Here is a 20,350-nt window from a genome sequence, read left to right on the forward strand (position 1 = left end):
GAGTGCTTAAGCATGCTGAACTCAAAACACTGGGGCCCAGTGATCTTTGCCAGATATAAAAGCGACGTTTGTTGGAGGGCACTTGACAGGAAATTACCATTTTCTGGGTTAACTCACACTTGCTGCTACTGCTGCCGTTAGACCTAGACAAGAAGCCCTTTAAGTCTGGGAGACTTTGAGCAGATTATTGTTAAGGCCTTGCCCAAAAATGTAAAATTAATTCAATTTCTTTTAGTATTATTTTAGAAAATACAACGTTAAATATGTCCTCCCATGAAGTGAAGACTGAGTTCCTGCAATGTGAGGATGGAGAATAATCTCTTTATTCTTACCCTCAACTTACTGACTGATTATGCATGGAGGTGAAAGGTGTCTCTGTCCAAACGGCAAAATATTTTCCTTATGAATGTGGCTCTGACTTTACATTGCATTAGCTCACGCTTTTGCAGAATGCTGTAAAGTTAATGTTGTACGTTAGCCACTACTTTAGGACTTGAAAATAACTCATACCAGAAATTATAGCAATTGTGAAGAACTGGCTATAAATTAACTTTGTAAAAATATGCTTAAAAGCTCAAAAAATGACATAATCAAAACTATTGATTGATTGCATCTTTATAACCCTTAATTTGATCCTTTTCTCCACAAATTGAAGCTTATTGAATATTAGTCTGTCAAATAGGTTGGCTAAAACTTTCAAGTCAATCTAAGTGATTTTGGTACTTTTGGGAGTGGCGTTTGGAGCCTTATGAAAATGTTATTTGTAATTATTTAAAAAGAAGTTAAGACATCTGTTTCCTGTTGCATTCAATACATAATTACTTCAATTACATTCTAACAATCTCAAGTCTGTTATGAAGCCATACAGTTAGGAACAATGATTCTTCTTGCATGGGTGGAATTTGGAGAGTATTTTTTTCTTTCTGTCATTACTAGCTGTTTGATGACAGAGTGGTTATTGGGAAGGGTATATTATTCTTACTGCATTGGTATAGTCATGAGCTTATACTGTCCATGTACTGGAGGGACAAGAACTTTTCCCCTTCTTTTTTTTGTGAAATAGATGGGCCAGAACAACGTGAATGGACACTAAAGCATGGGCTCTGTCTGGGAGAGGATTTCTTTGGCTCCCTCATTGTAACAAAAACCAGCTATTACTTTCTTCCGCTACTGCCCCCATATAAATCCTGCTGTAGAGGCATACGAAGCGAAGTGAAGACGTGGTTGGGTAGAATTGTGGCATGCAGCATTGCACAGAGAAACCAAGTGGTGCTGCAACTCATAGGGCATTTCTGGGAAGTTATGTGAGACCACTGCAGTCCTCAGAACAGTTTAGGAGAGTCAGAGTACAAACACTGCTTAAAGCTCCTTTAACTATGGCCCCAATACTGTGCTCTGCGTCTGAGAGGTGCAGATCCAATCTACCATGTAACAGCAGATTGTACTACTGCAGCATTTTCCAGACTGGTTTGTTCTGTCCAGACCATGGAAGTAAACTATGCTCTTCATAAACCAAATCTGTCAACAACAAAACAGCAGCGCAAGCACTTCCTGATACAAATGTGCTTCTCCCAGTCCCAGAAGTTGATTAGTGCCTCTTGAGGGCAGAGCCCCAGTTCAGGAACAGCTGACCCTGGCTACGCTCCTGAGCACAACAGGAGATGATAGCTTAAAAGCAGAAAAAAAAAAAAAAAAAGCGCTTGTCTTTAAGGTGGGAACTGCATCTCAAGGAACAAAAAGGGAAACACTGCTATGCCACTTCTATGGCTCTCTGTTAAGTACCTCCACCTGAGATACACCATTTGGAGGTGGTTGCTCAGTTCTGGAAGCGCAAAGAAAGAAAAGGTAAAATAAGGCTGTGTGCAGCGCAGGGTCTAGGAGTGCTTCCCAGATCTAAGTGGCTGATCTGGCAGCTTCTTGACTGAGTCCCTCCTACCTACTCTAAGATCAGGTTTGCACAGAAAGGCTGGAGGGGAGCTGCAGCTCCAGCAGGTTCCCTGCTCAGCACAGTTGAGAGAACAGGACTTTCACATGCTCCCCCGACTACGCCTGCCCTGCAGTGCACATGCAGTCCTTAGATAGCTCCTATGTATAGAGCATCCATCACAAGAGAAACTAAACAGATCATAACTCTGAAGTCTGGAAAAGAGATGACAGGAACGAAGTGAGAGGAATGATACAGATCTATAACGTCTTGAATGGCGAGAGTAGATAAATGGGAATGAATATTCCCTATTCCTCATCACCCAAAAAACCCAATGCAATTATGAGATAACAGACTTAAAATTAACAAGGTAATATGTGTTTCATGCAACCCATCCCCAAGTCTATAAGTATAAAAAAGCTAAAAGAACTAAAAAGCTCAAAGACAAGGTAATGGAGAGTGGTTTACTACAAAATACAACAGTCCAGCTGCTGCTTCCTTCTCAGGCTGTCCCTAGGCCAGCTCTTGCCAAAGGCAGTGTGGCTATGCTGGTGAAAGGCCTGCTCCCTACTTACCCTATTTCTAAGACTTTTCCTCCACACATTGGTTTCTGGCCATTGCTGGAGGTAGGACCTGGATAAATGGACCTACAATATGATTCACTACAGCCATGCATTCGAGTATTTACACATATATATCGTATGTTTGCCGTTTTTTGTACTGCATGTACAGTGATGCACATTCATATGGTGTGCATCTTTATATGTTACCAGATATATTAAAATATAAAAATATATACTGCTGCAGATTTCTCTAAGTACTCTTCCTACTAAAAGTGTTATCCTTGTGATTTACAAAGAAAAATTACTGCAGCATGAATGACTTTGTGTTTAAGGGAGAGGTGGAATGATATGAATTGAAATATTTATGGATAGCCTGCAAGAAGATCAAGACCTGGCCAGCCAGGGTGACAAAAGCTGTGATCAAAAGCCAGTCAAGTGTACATGGTGGAGGTGGATTAGGTGGTGGCTTTGTGAAGGGGTTACCTTTGAAGGGGGTACCTCTCTGCTAAACTCGGCATAGGTTGATAAGAACGCTCAGAGGCTTTTAGACAGAGTTGTCTATTTTCTACCCTGGCATCTGGTACGTAAAACTGCAGAGGCAGAGAACTGATGAAACATAGTGTCAGTATAAATGTGTTTATGTACACACATTACACAGTCCCCTTCTATATGATGATGGAGTAGCATCGTAGGATTGTATGCACTTCTGCACTGTGGCTTAGAGAATTAAGTAGTAACAAATCAATCTGTAGATCATTTTTCTTTATTTGTGTACCAGGCTCCTGGCCAGTAAGCCAAGTCAAGAAATGAGCAATCAGGCTTGGAGTTACAAGGAAGCAACTGTTCTGAGAACTATTCACAGATGCTGATGAAAGAAAAAAAAGAAATCGGATTAAGACCAAGGTTTGAACAGACTGTCCCTGTCAACAAAAAGGCTCTTAGCCATCAGTGGGAATCAGTCAGCCTATACTGCCAGAAGGAGCCAGTTTTAGGCTTATGCTGGGTTAGTAGCTGCAGGTATTACTTCAGCAGAACATTTACTCCCCTACAAATTTTTTTACAAGCCATCTCCTCCATTTTTTTTTTACCTTCTTGTCCATCTGAGAGCCACTGATCTTTATGAAACTATGAGCTACTTATCAAAATCTCTATTTAGCCCAAAGTCACAAGACATTTATCACATTCCTCTGTGAGCCAAGGTAAGCTCCAAGACTGTCTCAGAGATGGGAGATAACAATAACCTCAAGGGCTCTCACCGTTCTGTTACGGGACGGGGTGTGAGTGAGCATGCAGCTGTGACACATGGTGCTTCAGCAGTATCAGCCTTAGCAATTACTGCTGTCTCATTTCCTCTAACACTAGGGGATTCAAATTATCCAGAAGCCTCTCACTAACATGGACTTGCCACTGGTCAGGTGAGTTAGGCTTGGCTTGGGACCCAAACCTGCACTTTTCAAGAGCTGTACATAGTACAAGATCTACAGCTGTGTGACTTCTTCCCCAGCATAGCCCCGCTGTAAGGATTCCAATGACAAAACCACAGTAGACATCCTAAAATTAATACAATGCAACCATCATTGTACTGTCAGGTTGGGATCAACATGCTACATGTTGGCAAATACAATTTAAAGGGTCACTCGTTCCCTTCCCTTCCCCTTTCCCAGCTCCTCAGTTCCCCACTTCCGCCAAATAAAAGTTATTCCCTCCATCCCCTTTGGTTTAATTCCACTTTTTTTGTTATGGTGTTATTCGAGACCAAAATACTAATTTATAGCTGCAGCCTAAAACCCACCTCGATTACATGTAGCCTGTTTCAACTCAGACCCCTGTCTGGGGCAAGGACTCTCTCTGAATCCATGTTTGCAGAGGAGAACTTACCCCACATACAGATTTTTTTTTTCTTAGGAGTTAATCCCTAGACACTATCCTAAAGAGCATGATAGAATATTAGCTAAAGTTGAGCCAGAGTTCTATATTTGGACTGAATGTAGATTATAACAAAGAGTTCTTTTGAAGAGTTATGGTCAATGCCTCCTCTTCTCAACTGGTTATATTACCACAGCCATACACATTGCATCTCCTCCGGTTTCAGTATAGTGGCAGCTGTTTATGTATTCATTGCAAATTTGGCTTCCCGTATTTTGATTTTGCAATGTCATGAGTCCTACTGCAATTCCGTGCACCATGTTCCCCTCAGAAAGTCCGCGAGAAAAAGAATAGAATCATAGAATCATAGTGGTTCCCTAACATCTTATTAGGGATATCTTATGAACTTTTTTTTTTAAAGTAGCTAAGAAAGGACTTATCATCAGGGCAGGCATTTTACAGAAGCTCACTTAGCTTTAAAAAGAATGTCAGCAAATTCCATATTAAACCGTTCAAGACTTTTAGATTATTTTTGAAAGTAAGGTTTCAGTTTGTAGTTCCTGTCAATACAGAATGAGCGCATTGATAGGGTTTTGTTAGCTGTGTCCTGCTGTGAGATTCCATCTCAGTTTACAAGCAGCATGAGAAAGAACATGCTAAATACAAGTTGAAATCATTTTGCTCTCAAGTGTGATCATTAAAGTATAGCTGTTCTTCATGTATGTTTAGGACAGTTCAAGGGCTAGCAAGAGAGGAAGAAATGATCTAACATCTGCATTTGTAGAGACAGCCTACTATAGTATGAAAAATGATTTTAATGTATTATTTCCATATATGTCCTATTTCCATATAACATATTAACCAGGGCATGAGTAAACTAAAAATGTGTTGATCTTGATTTGTTTCATTTATTTCTTGCTTAACTTGTGCTGTCTATGTCGGTGTGACAGACAGTTGTCAGAGGGTAGAAAGAAACTCCTTGTGTGGGTGATAACATTTCTAAACAGTAAAAGACAAATTCTCTGTTTTACACACAGATTCATGGCTTTACAGACCATTTCAGAAGCAGCACTCGTGGGTTTTCTGCAGTGAAGGATAAGAGAAGGTAAAGAAAATTGGTGAGCCAATTTTAAGTCAAAAAGTGATGCATTCTGGAAAAAATCTTGAGATAACAGGGTAAGGCCTGTACTGAAAAAATAATGAATACAAACCTATCACAGGACACTGTACTTAAACGTTCTCTCACTGTTCCTATTGAAGATACAGCAGCTGCAACAACCCTCAAATAAATCCTGACACCTCACGTAGTCTGATGGACCAAGTGCTACACAAAAGGATGAGAAGTTGTAGCCTTGTTCTTTCCATAAGCTAAGGAGCCATTGTTGAGCTGGTCCAAATGAGCATATTGGTTTGTATAGGACAACCTTCCCAGCAGATCTCAAAAAGCTTTAAGGAGATCAATACCATTATTCTTATCTTACAGCTGGGGAAAATGAAGCATAAAAAAGAGAAGTGACTACTCTGCGATCACCTGGCAGACTGATGCCAAAGACCAGAAAGAGATGCAGGTTTCGTGTGTTCTAGTCCAAAGCACTATCAAGTTCACATCTTTGCATCTGGTATGAAAGTGTTGCAGTCCAGTGACGATAGTTAAGCATGGTGGTCCCTAATATACTTGTATATATTTCCAGTAGATAAAGCATAAGAGGTGCCATGTGGGTGGAATACCCCAATGCCATCTCCTCCCGCCTGTACCCGCCTTTTGCAAATCTTCCAGCAGAGAGCCCAGAGAGCAGCTTCCTACACTGGGGAAGCACCAGATGCATGATGTACTTAAAGCCCTCCTACAGTGGCACTACTTTTGAACTGTTGCCAAATATCATCTTCACACTTAATCTGTTCTGGTTCCTACTGGCTCAGTTTTGTGAAGAGAAATAGTCCTGAGATAGTTACTGACATAATTTCTCAGCATTATAGTAGGAGACTATAGCACACATTAAACAGAACCTCTTTGCAGTGGCGTCCTGAAGTTATTCAAACTATATGCAGAACTCACAATTTTGGCAAATCCCTAAACATATGTATTCTCAAAAGCAGAGGCCCCAGAATTCACTATGGCCTCTGCATCTTCTTTCAACTATATGAAAACACTTTTACTTCTTGTTAGGAATCTCTTCCTGTTCCCAACACCTAAGAAACATACAACTAATTATATTCATTTCTGTTTTAGCTACTCCTTAATAGAGAAACACTTTCTATGATCCAGGCTGCTAGATTTTAGAGTTAGTACTTTAAATTCACAACCTAAAGCTATTTCTGATAAAAGAATCTCCACCAAAATGAAAAGATACTTAGGTAACATTAAAAAAGAAAAAAATTAGGGACCATCAATGACTAGACTAATGACAACTTATTGATTCAGACAGCTAATATGCTGATAAATATACAAGCAGAACTTCACTTAAAATGTTGTAGCAAGCATTGTCAAGTAATAAATCCAACTTACCTGCGAAGAGCTTCTGTGGTAAGCTGAGTAGTGAAGTGGTCCAGAAATAGCAGTATCATGTGGTAAGGATGGATACTGACTCTGCATTGGATGGGGATGCTGGTTGCTATAGCTACCATAGTTGTAACTTCCTGTGTATCTAAAATCCATTTAAATACACTATTTAGTATGCATAATAATTGTATTCCCACTAATAATTCTAGAACTTCTATGAAACATACAGTTGCACTTTTTTAAATAGGAGAATGATACTTTAAATAACCTTTTAAAAAAAGATATTTCCCAGCTCAGCTGGGAAGCAGATGCCACTTAGTGAAATTATGTGTTCAGCACAACAACAAATAGAGAGACTCAGCATGTTTCTGTGAGTAGTTTTAAATTGCAGACTCCTTTGTGCACTTTCTAAGGAGAAAGTGTCTTTCCCTTTTATTATTATTTTATTGCCATGTTCCTAGTAAATTACTATCCAGGCTGAGGAAGTATGGTAAGATTCGACTTAAAGAACTACATTGTGGAGTTCAGCTATCTTCTTGCACTGGGGTCAGATGTTCCTTTTTTGGGAGGGAGAGAGATGTATTAATTTGCATCTGAAGCACACAACATACAGCTTTAGCACAGCTGACTCAAGAATAGAGTGGGATTTGAGGTTGGAGAACCTGCCCACTTTCTTTTTTTTATCCCAACGCCTTGTCTAGGGACAGCCAGGGGTAAAGGAGGGAGCAGTTTCCTTAGCTATAAGAAACTGTAGGGTCAGTGTTTGTTGGCCACCGTTATTTGGGCCATTCACTAGCAAAAGATGCGTGGACACTTTCTGTAACCTCCCCATCTTTGTGTAGCCATGTGAACATTTAATGCTAATTCAGCACAGAAGTTTAAAGGTTCTTAAAATAATGCTATTGAAATCATAGAATCATAGAATGGTTTGGCTTGGAAGGGACCTTAAAGATCATCTAGCTCCAACCCCCCTGCCATGGGCAGGGACACCTTCCACTAGATCAGGTTGCTCAAAGCCCCATCCAGTCTGGCCTTGAACACTTCCAGGCAGGGGGCATCCACAACTTCTCTGGGCAACCTGTTCCAGTGTCTCGCCACCCTCACAGTAAAGAATTTCTTCCTAATACCTAATCTAAATCTACCCTCTTTCAGTTTAAAACTGTTACCCCTCATCCTATCACTACACCCCCTGATAAAGAGTCCCTCCTTGTCTTTCCTGTAGGCCCCCTTTATGTAATGGAAGGCTGCTATAGGGTGTCCCCAGAACCTTCTCTTCTCTAGGCTAAACAACCCCAACTCTCTCAGCCTATCCTCACAGGGGAGGTGCTCCAGCCCCCTGATCATCTTTGTGGCCCTCCTCTGGACCTGCTTGATGAAACAGTGAAACACAAACCATGAGAAACAGACAAACAAGGTAACCAATTCATTGTGTGAGAGAGAACAGTTATTTGTACAGCCTTATTCTTTTTCTGGAAAGTTCAATGTAATTTTTACACTGGGTACGGTTTAAACTTCTGTTATTCTTTTGATCTTATGATGGTATTCTAGAGACACCATGTCATGTCTTATACCAGACAATCCAGCAGATCCAAAATGAAAGCAGAGCACCCCTTCTAAAAACATTTTCAGGACATATGGCCCTATGTCCATCTTCATTGTTCAACACTGAGCTCTTATTCTTATATTCACTTGGGCTTAGCTGTAAATATGAGTGGTTTCCATAATCTACCTCAGACAAGCTGGTGTCCACGTAATACGACTTTGATAGTCTCTCTGTGGAGAGTAGGGGAGAGAGGTTATGGAGCTGTTGCACACTGTTTGTGGTAGGCAGACATCTTGTGTTTTAATTCCTTCAACACAATAGACTGGTAAGTAAGATCTGCAACAGATGTTTTTGGCAGTCTGCATAAACCTGACATTCACGGTGCAGCCTTCTCTGCTTGAAGGAGATGCTCGCCTATCTAGTCCCTCTTGTAGTCTGGGGTGCCCTCGGACTCCCAAACAAAGCCAAGTCCTGTAAGGCAGTGTTTGCACTTCATGTTTTCTCTAGTCATTAAGGATGCTATGTCCTAGTCTGGAAGTTATTGATCCTGTCTCCTTCCTTCAAACACTCATCACTTTGCTAAAATGTAGCACTTTAATTCACTTGAGCATGGAGTTATAAAGTTTCTTATCCTAATCTCTATTGTGTACTTTTGGTCGGGGAAGCTTCCTCTTTCTCTCTTCAACTTCAGGAGAGAGAGCACTGAGGACCTGAGGAGATGACCGTGCTTCTTCAAGGCTAGTATTCTCCTGCCTGTCTGAAAGTGCTTGGCTGAGGAACCCTACATCTCTCTAAGAAGAAAGTGTACCTGAAAAATCCAACAAAAATATTTTCTGCCAAGTACCATGTCTTACAGTGACTTCTGAACCACATCTATAGCTATTGAGTAGTGAGGATAACATACAGATGGCATGTCTTTGGGGAGGTCCAGCTGGGAACTAGCAGTTACTCTAGAATCTAGCAGCTGTGATTCAGAAAGAACGGTCAATTGATCGTACAGAAAATAATACAAAGTCCTGCATCTGGGATGGCACAACTCCTGCACTGGTACAGGTTGGGGGCCATTTGGAGAGAAAGCAGCTTTGCTGAAAATTGCCTGGAAGTTCTGGTGGACAAAAAGTTGAACATGAGTCACCAGCATGCCCTTGCAAGCAAGCCCTTGCAACAAAGACAACCAGCTACATATTGGGCTGTATTAACAGGAGTGTAGACAGCAGGCCTAAAGAACTGATTATTCCTCTCTATTTGGCACTTGGGAGACCACATCTGGAGTATTGCGTCCTGTTTTCAGCTCTCCGCTATAAAAAGGACATCGGCATACTGGAGCAAGTCTAGTGGAGGGCCATCAAGACAGAAAGGGGACTGAAGCATGTGACCTACAGGAAAGGAACTGGGTTTGTCCAGCCTTAAGAAGAGAGGCAAAGGGATGATCTACAACTATCTAACAGGAGGATGTGGAGCAGCTAGAGCCAAACTCTTCTCAAAGGTACAGTGATAGGGAGAGAGGCAACAGACACAAGTTGGAACAAGGGAAATTCCAATTAGATACAAAGATATTTTCCTCTACTAATACCACAGATTTTCCATTTACAGTCCTGAGACGCCACACATGCGGAGAGTATCACTGTGGATTTAGAAGAAGATTTACTGGAGTGAGCTAGAGTAGATTACGAACCTTGTGCTCTTCTCCAGTTTCTCAAATCTATGTTAGTATTACTTGCTATAAGGCTTGTTTTAATAATGGGGAACAGATCATGTAGCCCTTTCTTCATTTCTGGTAACATGCCTTTGGCCTTAATCAGTTTTTATTTTACAGTGAGCAGTTTTTATCATTGAATTTAACATTTTATTTTGTAAAACTGGCCAGAAGCACGAATAAAATACTTGTACAAATCAATCCAACAGTCTATATTTCAGTCTATAACAGTCTATACCCAAGTCTCTCTTGGGAGCTAGTAGGGCTTTACGTTGTTCCAAGACTTCAGTTCTTAAATGTCTTTACATTGTGGAATATTGTGGTATTAAGTGCTCTGATCTTTTAGGTATTCTCTTTCTATCACAAGGTGCTTTGTAGCCTTTATATTTCACAGAGGATCATCTTTAGTGTGCAAGATTGGTAGGAACCCCAGCAGAACTGCTGTTAGGAAACTTTCAGGTATGCTGAGTGGCTAAGAGTCTGCATGTGGTGGGAAATGTACCTACAGCAGGAGAATGGCTCATGGCCTCCATACTGCTTATGCTCTCTACTGAGCCCTTTTGCATGGGAGTGAGGCTCAGTCTTTGGAGCTACAGCAGCTGCTTGCTCCATTTCTCTCTTCTCCAGAAACGTGGAAATCTTAGTGCAGACTTTGATCTTCTCTCTCTTTCTTTCCAGGGCAGCCATCTGTTTGAATCTTGCATACAAGGTCTCTTATTTTTTCTTTTCCTCTCTGAAGATATGGTTCTTTAATGCTTTTAAACAAGCTCTGCCTTGAATCTTTGACTGTACCTTCCATAAGAACTATATAATGAGTCTTGTGCTTCAGAAGACCATGGGTGAGGTCACTGGATTTCTTTGCAGACATTTCTTCAGGAACATGTCTCTACAGTCTGTCACATTAGATTCAAATCATATGAAAACAGAAATACCAATATGCTGATTTTGCTGTAGATACAAAATAAGTAGAAATTGTAATGATTCAAAAAAATTTTATTAGTACTATGTAGAGGGCAAATGAGATCAGGAAATCATTGTGGTAGAAGCCATGTAAACACAGATTCACAGAGAGGCCCTATCCCTATGAGCTTACAAAGTCAATTCCAGAAAAGAAAGCAGATGTCACTGAAATGTTTAGAAGTGTCACCAAAATGTTTCTATCCATGTGTCACACATAAAACCAAATGGCAAAAGAAGTCAGATTATAGAAGTCTTTGTTGCCTTTCAGAAAAGTCAATTCACCCAGACAAAAAAGTTTCCTCAAATCACCTACCAAAGGCACGAGATTCCTTTAGTAACAATGAAGTCTCATGTGTATACATATATGTATTTATACATATATTCAATACCTTACTGTGGTCTGTTCCAATTCTTGCATCCTGTTAGCTCCTGAACCTCCCTGCTGCCCTGTTTCTGCCTCCACCGAGTAGTCATATTGCTGGATAGGAGAGATGTTCCATATCTCCATATCCAGGTTTCTGCAGGAAGGGTTTAGCAGTGACATTCCAACACAAATCCAAACCTGTCCACATCCAAGAGGGAAGGACATGCGGGGTTCAAATTAATTTACTGTCACCCTGCCAATCAGGATATAATCTTCCACACTGGGAAAGCACTTCTGCAGGGGTAATGAGTATGCAATGAGACTGAGGAACTCAGTAAAGTGTTTTGAACATCTTGCTTCATGTCAGCATCTGGGCACTTGCTAATCTTGCTATGTGCCTGGCCCTTCTCCATCGATTATTTTGTGATTGTTTCTTTTTAGTTATGGATGTCTATGAATTATACACTTACTCAAATGAGGATGGCACAGAAGAAGTGTTGCTTGATGAAAAGAGCACTGAGAGACTTAGTCTGAGTTTCTGAAGTTTTCCAAGATCAAATAATGTTATGTAAATTTCTACTGTAATTATTTTAATTGAGAGCCTTGAGCAAATTTTGGTGACAGAGATGGAATCAGATTGTGGTGAAAATGTGGCTATTTTTCCAAACTGTGGACACTTTTGATTTGCAGGTTTAACAGTAGTCATAGAATCACTGAGGCTGGAAGAGACCTCTGAAGATTGTTTAATCTAACCCCCCTGCTCAAAGCAGGGTCCGCTAGACCAGGCTGCCCAGGATCATGTCCAGCTGGGGTTTGAATATCAGAAAGGATGGAGACTCCATAGCCTCTCTGGGCAACCTGTTCTAGTGTTTGATCACACTTACAGCAAAACAAGTTGTTTGTTTGTTTATGTTTAAATGGAATTTCTTGTATTTCAATTTGTGCCCATTGTCTCTCGTCTTGTAACTGGATACCACTGAGAAGCATCTGTCTCCATTTTCTTTACAGCCCCCACCGGCTATTTATACACATTGATAAGACACTCCCTGAGCCGCCTTCTCCTGAGGCTAAACAATCCTAGCTCTCTCAGCCTCTCTTTGTATGACAAATGCTCCAGTCCTGTAATCATCTAAGTGGCCCTTTTCTGGACTCAATCCAGCATGCCTGTGTCTGTCTTATACGAAGGAGCACAGAATTGGATCCAGGGCTCCAGATGTGGTCTCAGCAGTGCTGAGCAGAGAAGGATCACCTCTCCTGAGACATGGTATAGTAGGATAGTTCTTTGGACACATCTAGCCTTTGGGATAGAACATGGCACAGGAAAACAGGAATCAGAGAAGAAATCTACTGAAGCTTTCTCTTTTATAAAATATTCTCCAGGTCTACTGTGTTTTTAGATAGCATTAAATGAGATTATAAAACTGAGATATAATATAATACAACAATAACAACAGCCAAAGAGTAATGATACCAGCATCTTTGCAATACAGACTCACTACATCAAAAACCAGATTTCACTGCATTTCCAAAAAAACCCTAAGCTATGCTTAGGTTCATCCAAAAACCACAAAAACACCCAAGACACTGGGAAGTGACTTACCCATGTTCTTCTCTGTGGGGATAAACAGGTATCCGGTGTGTGACAGATGATGATGGTACATGTGGACTTCTCATGCAGGGCAGCTGTTGGGAATTTTCAGCAGGTGACCCAGCAGCTGTTGTCACAGTGTAGGTGAGTGACCACGTATAGGATTGCATAGCTCCTGCAGACAAACAAGCATTAAAGGAATACAGGTAACATGGGCTGTTGTTCACAGAGGTGTTATGCTTTGAGATGGTTACAGGAAAGCAACCTAATAGGCACTGATAATGGAAACAGCATCAACCGAAGTGAACAAAACAGTTATGTCTGAGGTGTAAATAAAAATACAAATAGATCAGCTGGAGTGTGCAAAGATCCAAAGGTAAGAGACATATCTGGAATAGCTCAGACTGTGAACTTCCAGCGTGGTATTGTAATTTGAGGCTATCATTTTTCAGAAAAACTGGGATAGGACTTAGAAATGGAGGAACACCAGTGCTAATATTTCTCAGACATGATGCACCAAACCCTGAGGTCTCTCTCACATGGAGTAGGCTGCTGGCCTGTTTAGCTCCAAGGCTGATCAGGCCTGGAGTGAGGCAGGAAGTATGATCAGAACAATGAAGGATTATAAAAAGATGGGTGTTACACAAATAAATTTCTTGAATCCTTTTGCAGTTTGTATCTGTTCCACCCAACCAGGTACCAGCCTTTGTAGTGGCAACACAGTGGTAGATCTCCAAATTATAACAAATATATCTACAGAAATAGCCTAGCTGTTTTCTTCCCACAAAAAATGTTTCTTTCTTCTTTCGAGGCGGCAGGGACTGGACTTAATTTACTTTTTCATGTAGAGCATTTGTGGGAAGAGTAAAGCAAAGAAGTGGGTTTTCCATTTTGCTTGGAAGGTGCTGAGCTTTTAATCATCCTGATCCCTTCTAGGCAGGAACTCCAGATTCATGAGCCAGCTGCTGAGAAACCTTTGTCCTTTGCACACACCCCTTTCACTCAGGAGGCTGGCAGATCCATTGTTCCAGTACAACATAGCTCTTTCTGGAGGTCATGACCATACTGGCTGAGAATACCCTGCAAATGAGGACCAGAACACTGATTTAACCCAATACGTACACTAGTTTGGGGGTCGCTGGGCACTCTTTACTCTTTTTCAGTAGCTAAAAGCAATTGCAGGAGGTGACTTGTTTTTTTCAGTGTGGATTCTAGGACTTCCGGTAGTATGAAAGGGCCTAATTCAGAGGGGGAAGTGATTGTATTACCAGGTCTGTGTCTACTCCATGGCTTTGGGGAATAAAAAGCCTATCTATCTCAGATGTGCATAATTTTCTTCAGGTGTGTGTGATTTTATTTGGCAAAATCAGACAAATAATTTTTTTAAATGGGAAATGCTTAATTCTGGGTGTGAACGAAGGCATTCTGAGCTTCACGAGGTAAGTCCAGCTTGAAATTCTCCAGCAGGGTGTGATTTGGTGCTCTTACAGTAGAGACATCCTTGGATGTGTTACGGCCAAGGATATTTGTGCTAGGCCTGTTTTCACATGCCTGCATTTTCTGTCACGGACTCTTGAATTTTCAGTCTTTCATGTCCTCCCATTGAAGAGGACCACTGAGATCCCTGAGACCAAAGAGGAGGCATACACATTTGAGCTAGCACTTCAGTGCTGCGGTGGCTATGAGCAGTCATGGTTCCTTGAGTTCAGGAAAAGTGTTTAAGGAAGCCTACCTTCACTAGAAAATACAGTTTATGTGGAAGGGGCCAAAACTACTTATGCGGTCACCAAATAGCTTCATTTGAAAACAAGAGAAAAACTGTTTTGAAAATATCAACAACTTGTCTGCAGAATACTTTGGTGAAACATTTCAATTTCAAAAGATCAACATATTTTCCTAGTGTTATTTTCCAAATGAAAATTTGAAACTTTGTTTCAAAACAGGCCTAAACTCAAAAGGCAAAAACAAAGAGAAAAGAAAGAAAAGAAAGACAACAAAGATGGCGAAAAAACCCAAATACTTATTTTTAGGTAATATTACTGGGTTTTTTTTCACTTTTTCACTTTTTAAATTCACCAAAAACCAGAAGTTTTACTTTGACTTGATTTTATTTTTTCCAAGAAAAAATTTGGCCATTGAGCCAAAAATCTCATGACCTTCCTAGCTCTAACAAGAAGCGGTAATAACACGGTCAAAAGATCCTTTGCCTTTTACCAAATATGGTTAAATTGGCTGGCCCCAGCCATACTGAGAGCCTCCTTCTCTTTTTTTCAAAAATAGTAGGGATCTTATCTCAGTCTGAGGAAAATAAGTCAGTCCAGGTCAGCAAGTTGTTTCGTTTGCTCCCTGTGGGAAGTCAGACTCCTTGGATGAGAGGACTTGGCCACTCCTGGCTTTCAAGTCTAACTGGCAGTTACCTCAATTCAATTTTAAAATAAATGTTTAGGGTGTAACATGCTTTGTGCCTGTCCAGACAACACAGAAACAAATACAGAGAATAGGTCTTGCACTGGAAGATTTGTGAATATCTTTGTTTAATTATCCTAACCAAGAATTGTCCCTGGTACTACAGGATAGTATTTCACACAGCTGCTCTAGGAAATACCCACTTTCTTTTGGAGGTTATGGATTAGAAGCAAATGTATGTCGGGTTTTACTCAGGATTTACAGTTACAGGAAGCTGCTCAAATATTTTTTTCAGAATGTTCCTGGGAATCTATGGTTGCCTCACTTCTCTTTGCCTTTGTGGAAGGGATGCCATTATTTTCAGTGACCTAGTCACAAAGACAGAGAGGAAGGATAGAAGAAGACAACAGATTTGCAGACGTGTGTATGTATATATCGGGTCAGCCAGGATACTGCCAACATTGTGGTGGGTGGAAAAGGATGAATGAGATAAGTCTGAAAGTTTTTCATAGTTAGCTTTTTAATACCCACCTATGCCCCAGCCCTATATGATTCATTTCCTCAGCTGGCTGCAGAATTGAACTCCAGGAGATGAAGTCTCTTTTAGATATGACTGAACCCAACTGAACTGCTTTCTGAATTAAGCAAAAACAATAGTGATTGAGCAACATTTTGCTCTGCTTTGTGTTCTGAACATGCAGGGTTTGATTAAAATAGGGAAGTTCATTTATTATCACTCCTTTTTCTTTTCTCTTTTAACGGAAAATCTGATTTTAAGGATACTAACCAAGAGGCCATCTGACCTGTAGGAGAGCCAAATATAAATGGAACTGCTATCAGTCCAACAACGGCCCTGTTGTCATTAGTACCATCATGTATACCAGTGCAGAAAGAAACAAATGTTGCTTCATGATGCTGCATTTTATATTTGCTTTATGCTGGAGTAAATGACCACCCAGGTACAAGCAAGACACTCACAGCACGTGTATTATGTCTGATAGTAAGCAGTACTGTCAACCTCAAGCAGTCAGAAATCTGGAGTCAGACCCCCATTCTGCCCCCACACAACGAAGATATTATCTTAACTATCAGCTTTAGAAAAAACACAAACCCTTCCATTTGGAAGGGGAGATTGCCTTTTGAAATAGGAACCTTTGACTTTTACACTCTGCAGCTATGAGAATTAAACTCCAACTGTTGAACAAGAGCTGATGTTCTCATATATTCATATGAGTCCAGGAGCTGAAGCTTTAGGAAAAAAACAGAAATTTGTTGTACTCACACACACAAATATGAGAGGTGGTAGCTCTGTGCAAGTATCTCCTGTGCCAGATTCCCAGCACTTTAATACCTAGCCTAGACTTGGAAGAACAGTGACCTTAAATAACCATCACTGACTTGAAGAATTATTTCACGCATACATTTCTTGAAACTAAACAGTAAACTGCATAGATTAGTTTACTAACATATTAGGAACTACTTACAATTTAGAGTTCATTTTGGGTTGTCTAAAAACCATTGCATTGGCAAATGAGTAATCACAGCTTTAAGAGGGGCTTTAAGAGGGAATAACGTAGTCAGCCATATAGCTATCACTTTTATTACAATATTGTTGCAGTTTGAACAATCATTAATCTGGCCTTTGTGATTTAGAAAGGATGGAGACTAATTATCCTTTTAAATGTCTAGCAACTTAACAAGAAGTTTTAAATAAAATGTTAGCTGAGCCATGCCAGATGTTCTACCACAGAATGCTATATATAGGATTTACCTTTCTTTTGCTTGGTATCATGTAATTGCAACAATTTAATTTGCTGGTTTTGTGCTGACCACTGACTGAAGGCAAAAACATTAAAAGGAAAGTTTAATAGTTAACTTTTATTGCTAATGCCACAAGCAAGAAAGAGTTAATGATGCCTTAAATTGGGGAACTGAGAGCTAGCGGTAACCAATGGAACTAGTTCTCAAAATTTGCACCATTTGCAGAGTTCTACATTTACCTCATAAAAGACACATAAGAAAATCAACAGAGTGTACTTTAAATATATCTCTCCAGAACAGAGGTTCCTGTTCAAAAATATTCTATATATTAATGCCACAAATCTGTATATGGAATAGTTTGATTATATGTAATACAACTTCAGCACTCCTATTTTAAAGTATAGCAATTTCCTATAGCTGAAACATGGTTGTTATTTTGTATTACTTCATGTGAATGAACCCTGAATTCCATGGTGTAATGGTTGGCAAACTAAAAAGGCAATCAGTTCATCTACATGATGAACATGGGAAACGGAGGTATTACTAATTGCTCAAATTAAGACCAGGAAATAGCCACGTACTTATATTTAATCTTAACCAGACCACTACTTGCATTGACAAATTTGGCTTGTGCTAGGCAAAAATTATTTTCACACTTGCAAAAGTGAGACTGCACCAGACCGTAAGAATAAAATCCAATTCAACCAAACAAAAGTTTTTAACCTAAAAACGAAAAGATGAAAAAAACAGAGAGCTAAAATAATCAGAAATAGCTTTCTTGCCTAAGAAGTTCTGCTATGAGAACAACTACGTCAAGTTCTACTGCCTGTTCTGTGCGAGTAGGTCCTTCAACCATTGTTCCCAAATGATCCTGTTTCTGGCTTGAGACTTCAAGCTAGCAGACCTTGGCCTTACCAGGACATAAAAAATTAAAGAGAGTGAGAGAATAAAACAGACTACAATAAAATAATAACCAACATGAAAATAAAAAGGAATTGCATTTGTGATGTTTGTGTGAGTCCGTTCCCCTGCATTACTGGTGAGATTCAGGAAGGATATGTAAGATCCATGCAGTTCCCAGACCTGCCGAGATCTGCGCCTAAGTCAGGTACCTAAGTCAAGTAAGCTGAAGGTGGAAGCCCAGGTAGCTGACAAATAGGCTATTACATAAATAAGGAATAAGCTTTGGGTTAATAGTTATGATAGTCACACAGAGTGTTACAGTCTCTGCAACCTAAACACAAGTCCCTCAAATCTCCATTCTTGTCAATGTCACTGGTGAGCACACAGTTCCCTACTTTTCAGTCTTTTACTTCTGGGTACAGTTCTGCATCATACTAAGTTCTGGTTATAACATCACAACAATCCCATTGGGCCACAATGTCTACAGAGCAAGTTACCCACAAAATCAGTGTTTCCAGACTCAGACACATACACCACCTCCAGCGCTGCCTGATCCAAAGCAGTGTGCTCACCTGCCATGTCTAGGAATCATGTGCCTCTTGTCTAACTGTTCTGGGGGTAATATCATCCTATTTCCCTTTTAAATATGGTATAGTCTCCAACAGTGAGAAAACCTTACGTTTCGATGTAGGGACAAATGTTCTTAAATCTCTTTCCACCACAACTATGCATGGTGCTTCCCTGTGGCGCCTTTGAAAACATGAAAAACATTTGTCAGAAAGATTTATTAGTCCTTTAGCCACTGCCAAATTCTCCAGTGTGGTAAGTCATCACTTTCTGACATTCTTTCAGGAAGGTTTTGTAACTTTTCTAGTACATCGCAAAAGTGATAGTTTCCACATTCCGATTATACATCCATTTCACTGAGGAGCAGCAAAGCTGGAATTTCACCGCCTGGAACGCCTTCTGAAAGTCATTCACATTTCTGCCTTTTTTTTCCATGAGTTAAGAAAACGCTGTCTTTTGACCATACAGATAGACTGTCCTGCCCACATCCAAAAGGTAATGAGTGAGTTTTACATTAGAGTACAGAGGATAGATGCCCATTTAAACAACAAACAAGAAGCCAGTTTTGTGCTTATTGTTTTCTGACAATCCTGCCTACTAACTGAACACCTTTAAGCACAGATTTTTTAATCTGTGAGCCCACCAGAATACACCTACTTCATCAGTTGCCATAATAGAGTATGCAACTGAAAATAGGCTTCAGACATGTAATCCCTAGTCTCTAACATTGAAAGATGAAAGTTACCAACGATGTGTGAAACATTCCCAAGAGAAACTTGCACAGCTATTTAAACATATTTGGGTCTCAAATATGTTGAAAGATATCCAATTCCCATTTTACCCACTAGGAATTCCTGAACCACTAGTTGTTCAGGATTTTGAAAACATCACTAAACCTTAAAATATCTGGCACGTTTTCTTGAAGCATGTAAAATTTTTCGGAGAGACTGATTGCCCTTAAAGTCATTGAAGATGCTCAGAAGTGCTATATTCATAAAAAATTCTTTTGGGGCATTGCTAGAAATATGAAAAATTGGATTGATTTTTAAAATAATTTAGAAATAAAGTGACAGGTCTTCTCTTCTGAAGGCCTCAGCTACTGAACAGATTCTGATATGCTGAGGTCTGGGATCTCCTGTTAGGCCTTTGGACTCCAAACATCAGATCTTTTTCCTGTTAGATTGCACATCATGTTCGGATACAGTGAGAAGGCACAACTGATACTTTAAACAGATTTCTGTTTGGGAAGGCTTCTCATCTCTTGAAAGCCGGCACATCAGGTTCTCAGACTCAATTTCAGGTGACCAAGTGCAAAAGCCATCTTAAAGCAGATCCAGCTGCCGTAAGCCTACCTACCTGTTGTGGCTGCTATGACACCGTACTCTGGGGACTGATTGCTGACAGGCGAGGGGGCAGAGGGCACTTCCACTGAGGTGGCAGATTTAGCTGGGGAGAATGGCACTGGGGAGGGAGTTGGAGGAGCTGGTTCACTCAGAATAATTTCTTCTCGTAGTTCTGCTGCAGGATGAGAGATGAGAGAAAAATCATCAAACATAGTTAAAGGTAGAGTCAAGGAACACTGAGAAACTAAAAAAATTAATGCAATCAGTAAAGTTCTGTAGGCTGTATTTCAAGAAATGCATAGCAGGAATCACAAATCTTTGAAAGAGTACTTCTATAACATTCAGCGTTACAACCTTCAGTGTACC

The 20,350-nt window shown here is 40.2% G+C and overlaps 1 protein-coding gene across 1 annotated transcript in view; it reads right to left on the bottom strand.

Moving 5' to 3' along the window:
- The window catches only part of RFX4 (regulatory factor X4), a 99,489-nt gene that overhangs the window by 5,111 nt on the left and 74,028 nt on the right, over positions 1 to 20,350 (bottom strand). Inside the window, exons 15-17 of the mRNA XM_076339142.1 lie at positions 19,998 to 20,159; positions 13,017 to 13,179; positions 6,860 to 6,998 (exon numbers count right to left, since the gene is read on the bottom strand). Of these exons, the coding sequence (XP_076195257.1) occupies positions 6,860 to 6,998; positions 13,017 to 13,179; positions 19,998 to 20,159 (464 nt within the window). The remainder of the gene's footprint in view (positions 1 to 6,859; positions 6,999 to 13,016; positions 13,180 to 19,997; positions 20,160 to 20,350) is intronic.

Source organism: Aptenodytes patagonicus, chromosome 1, assembly GCF_965638725.1.
Source record: "Aptenodytes patagonicus chromosome 1, bAptPat1.pri.cur, whole genome shotgun sequence".
NCBI lineage: Eukaryota > Metazoa > Chordata > Aves > Sphenisciformes > Spheniscidae > Aptenodytes > Aptenodytes patagonicus.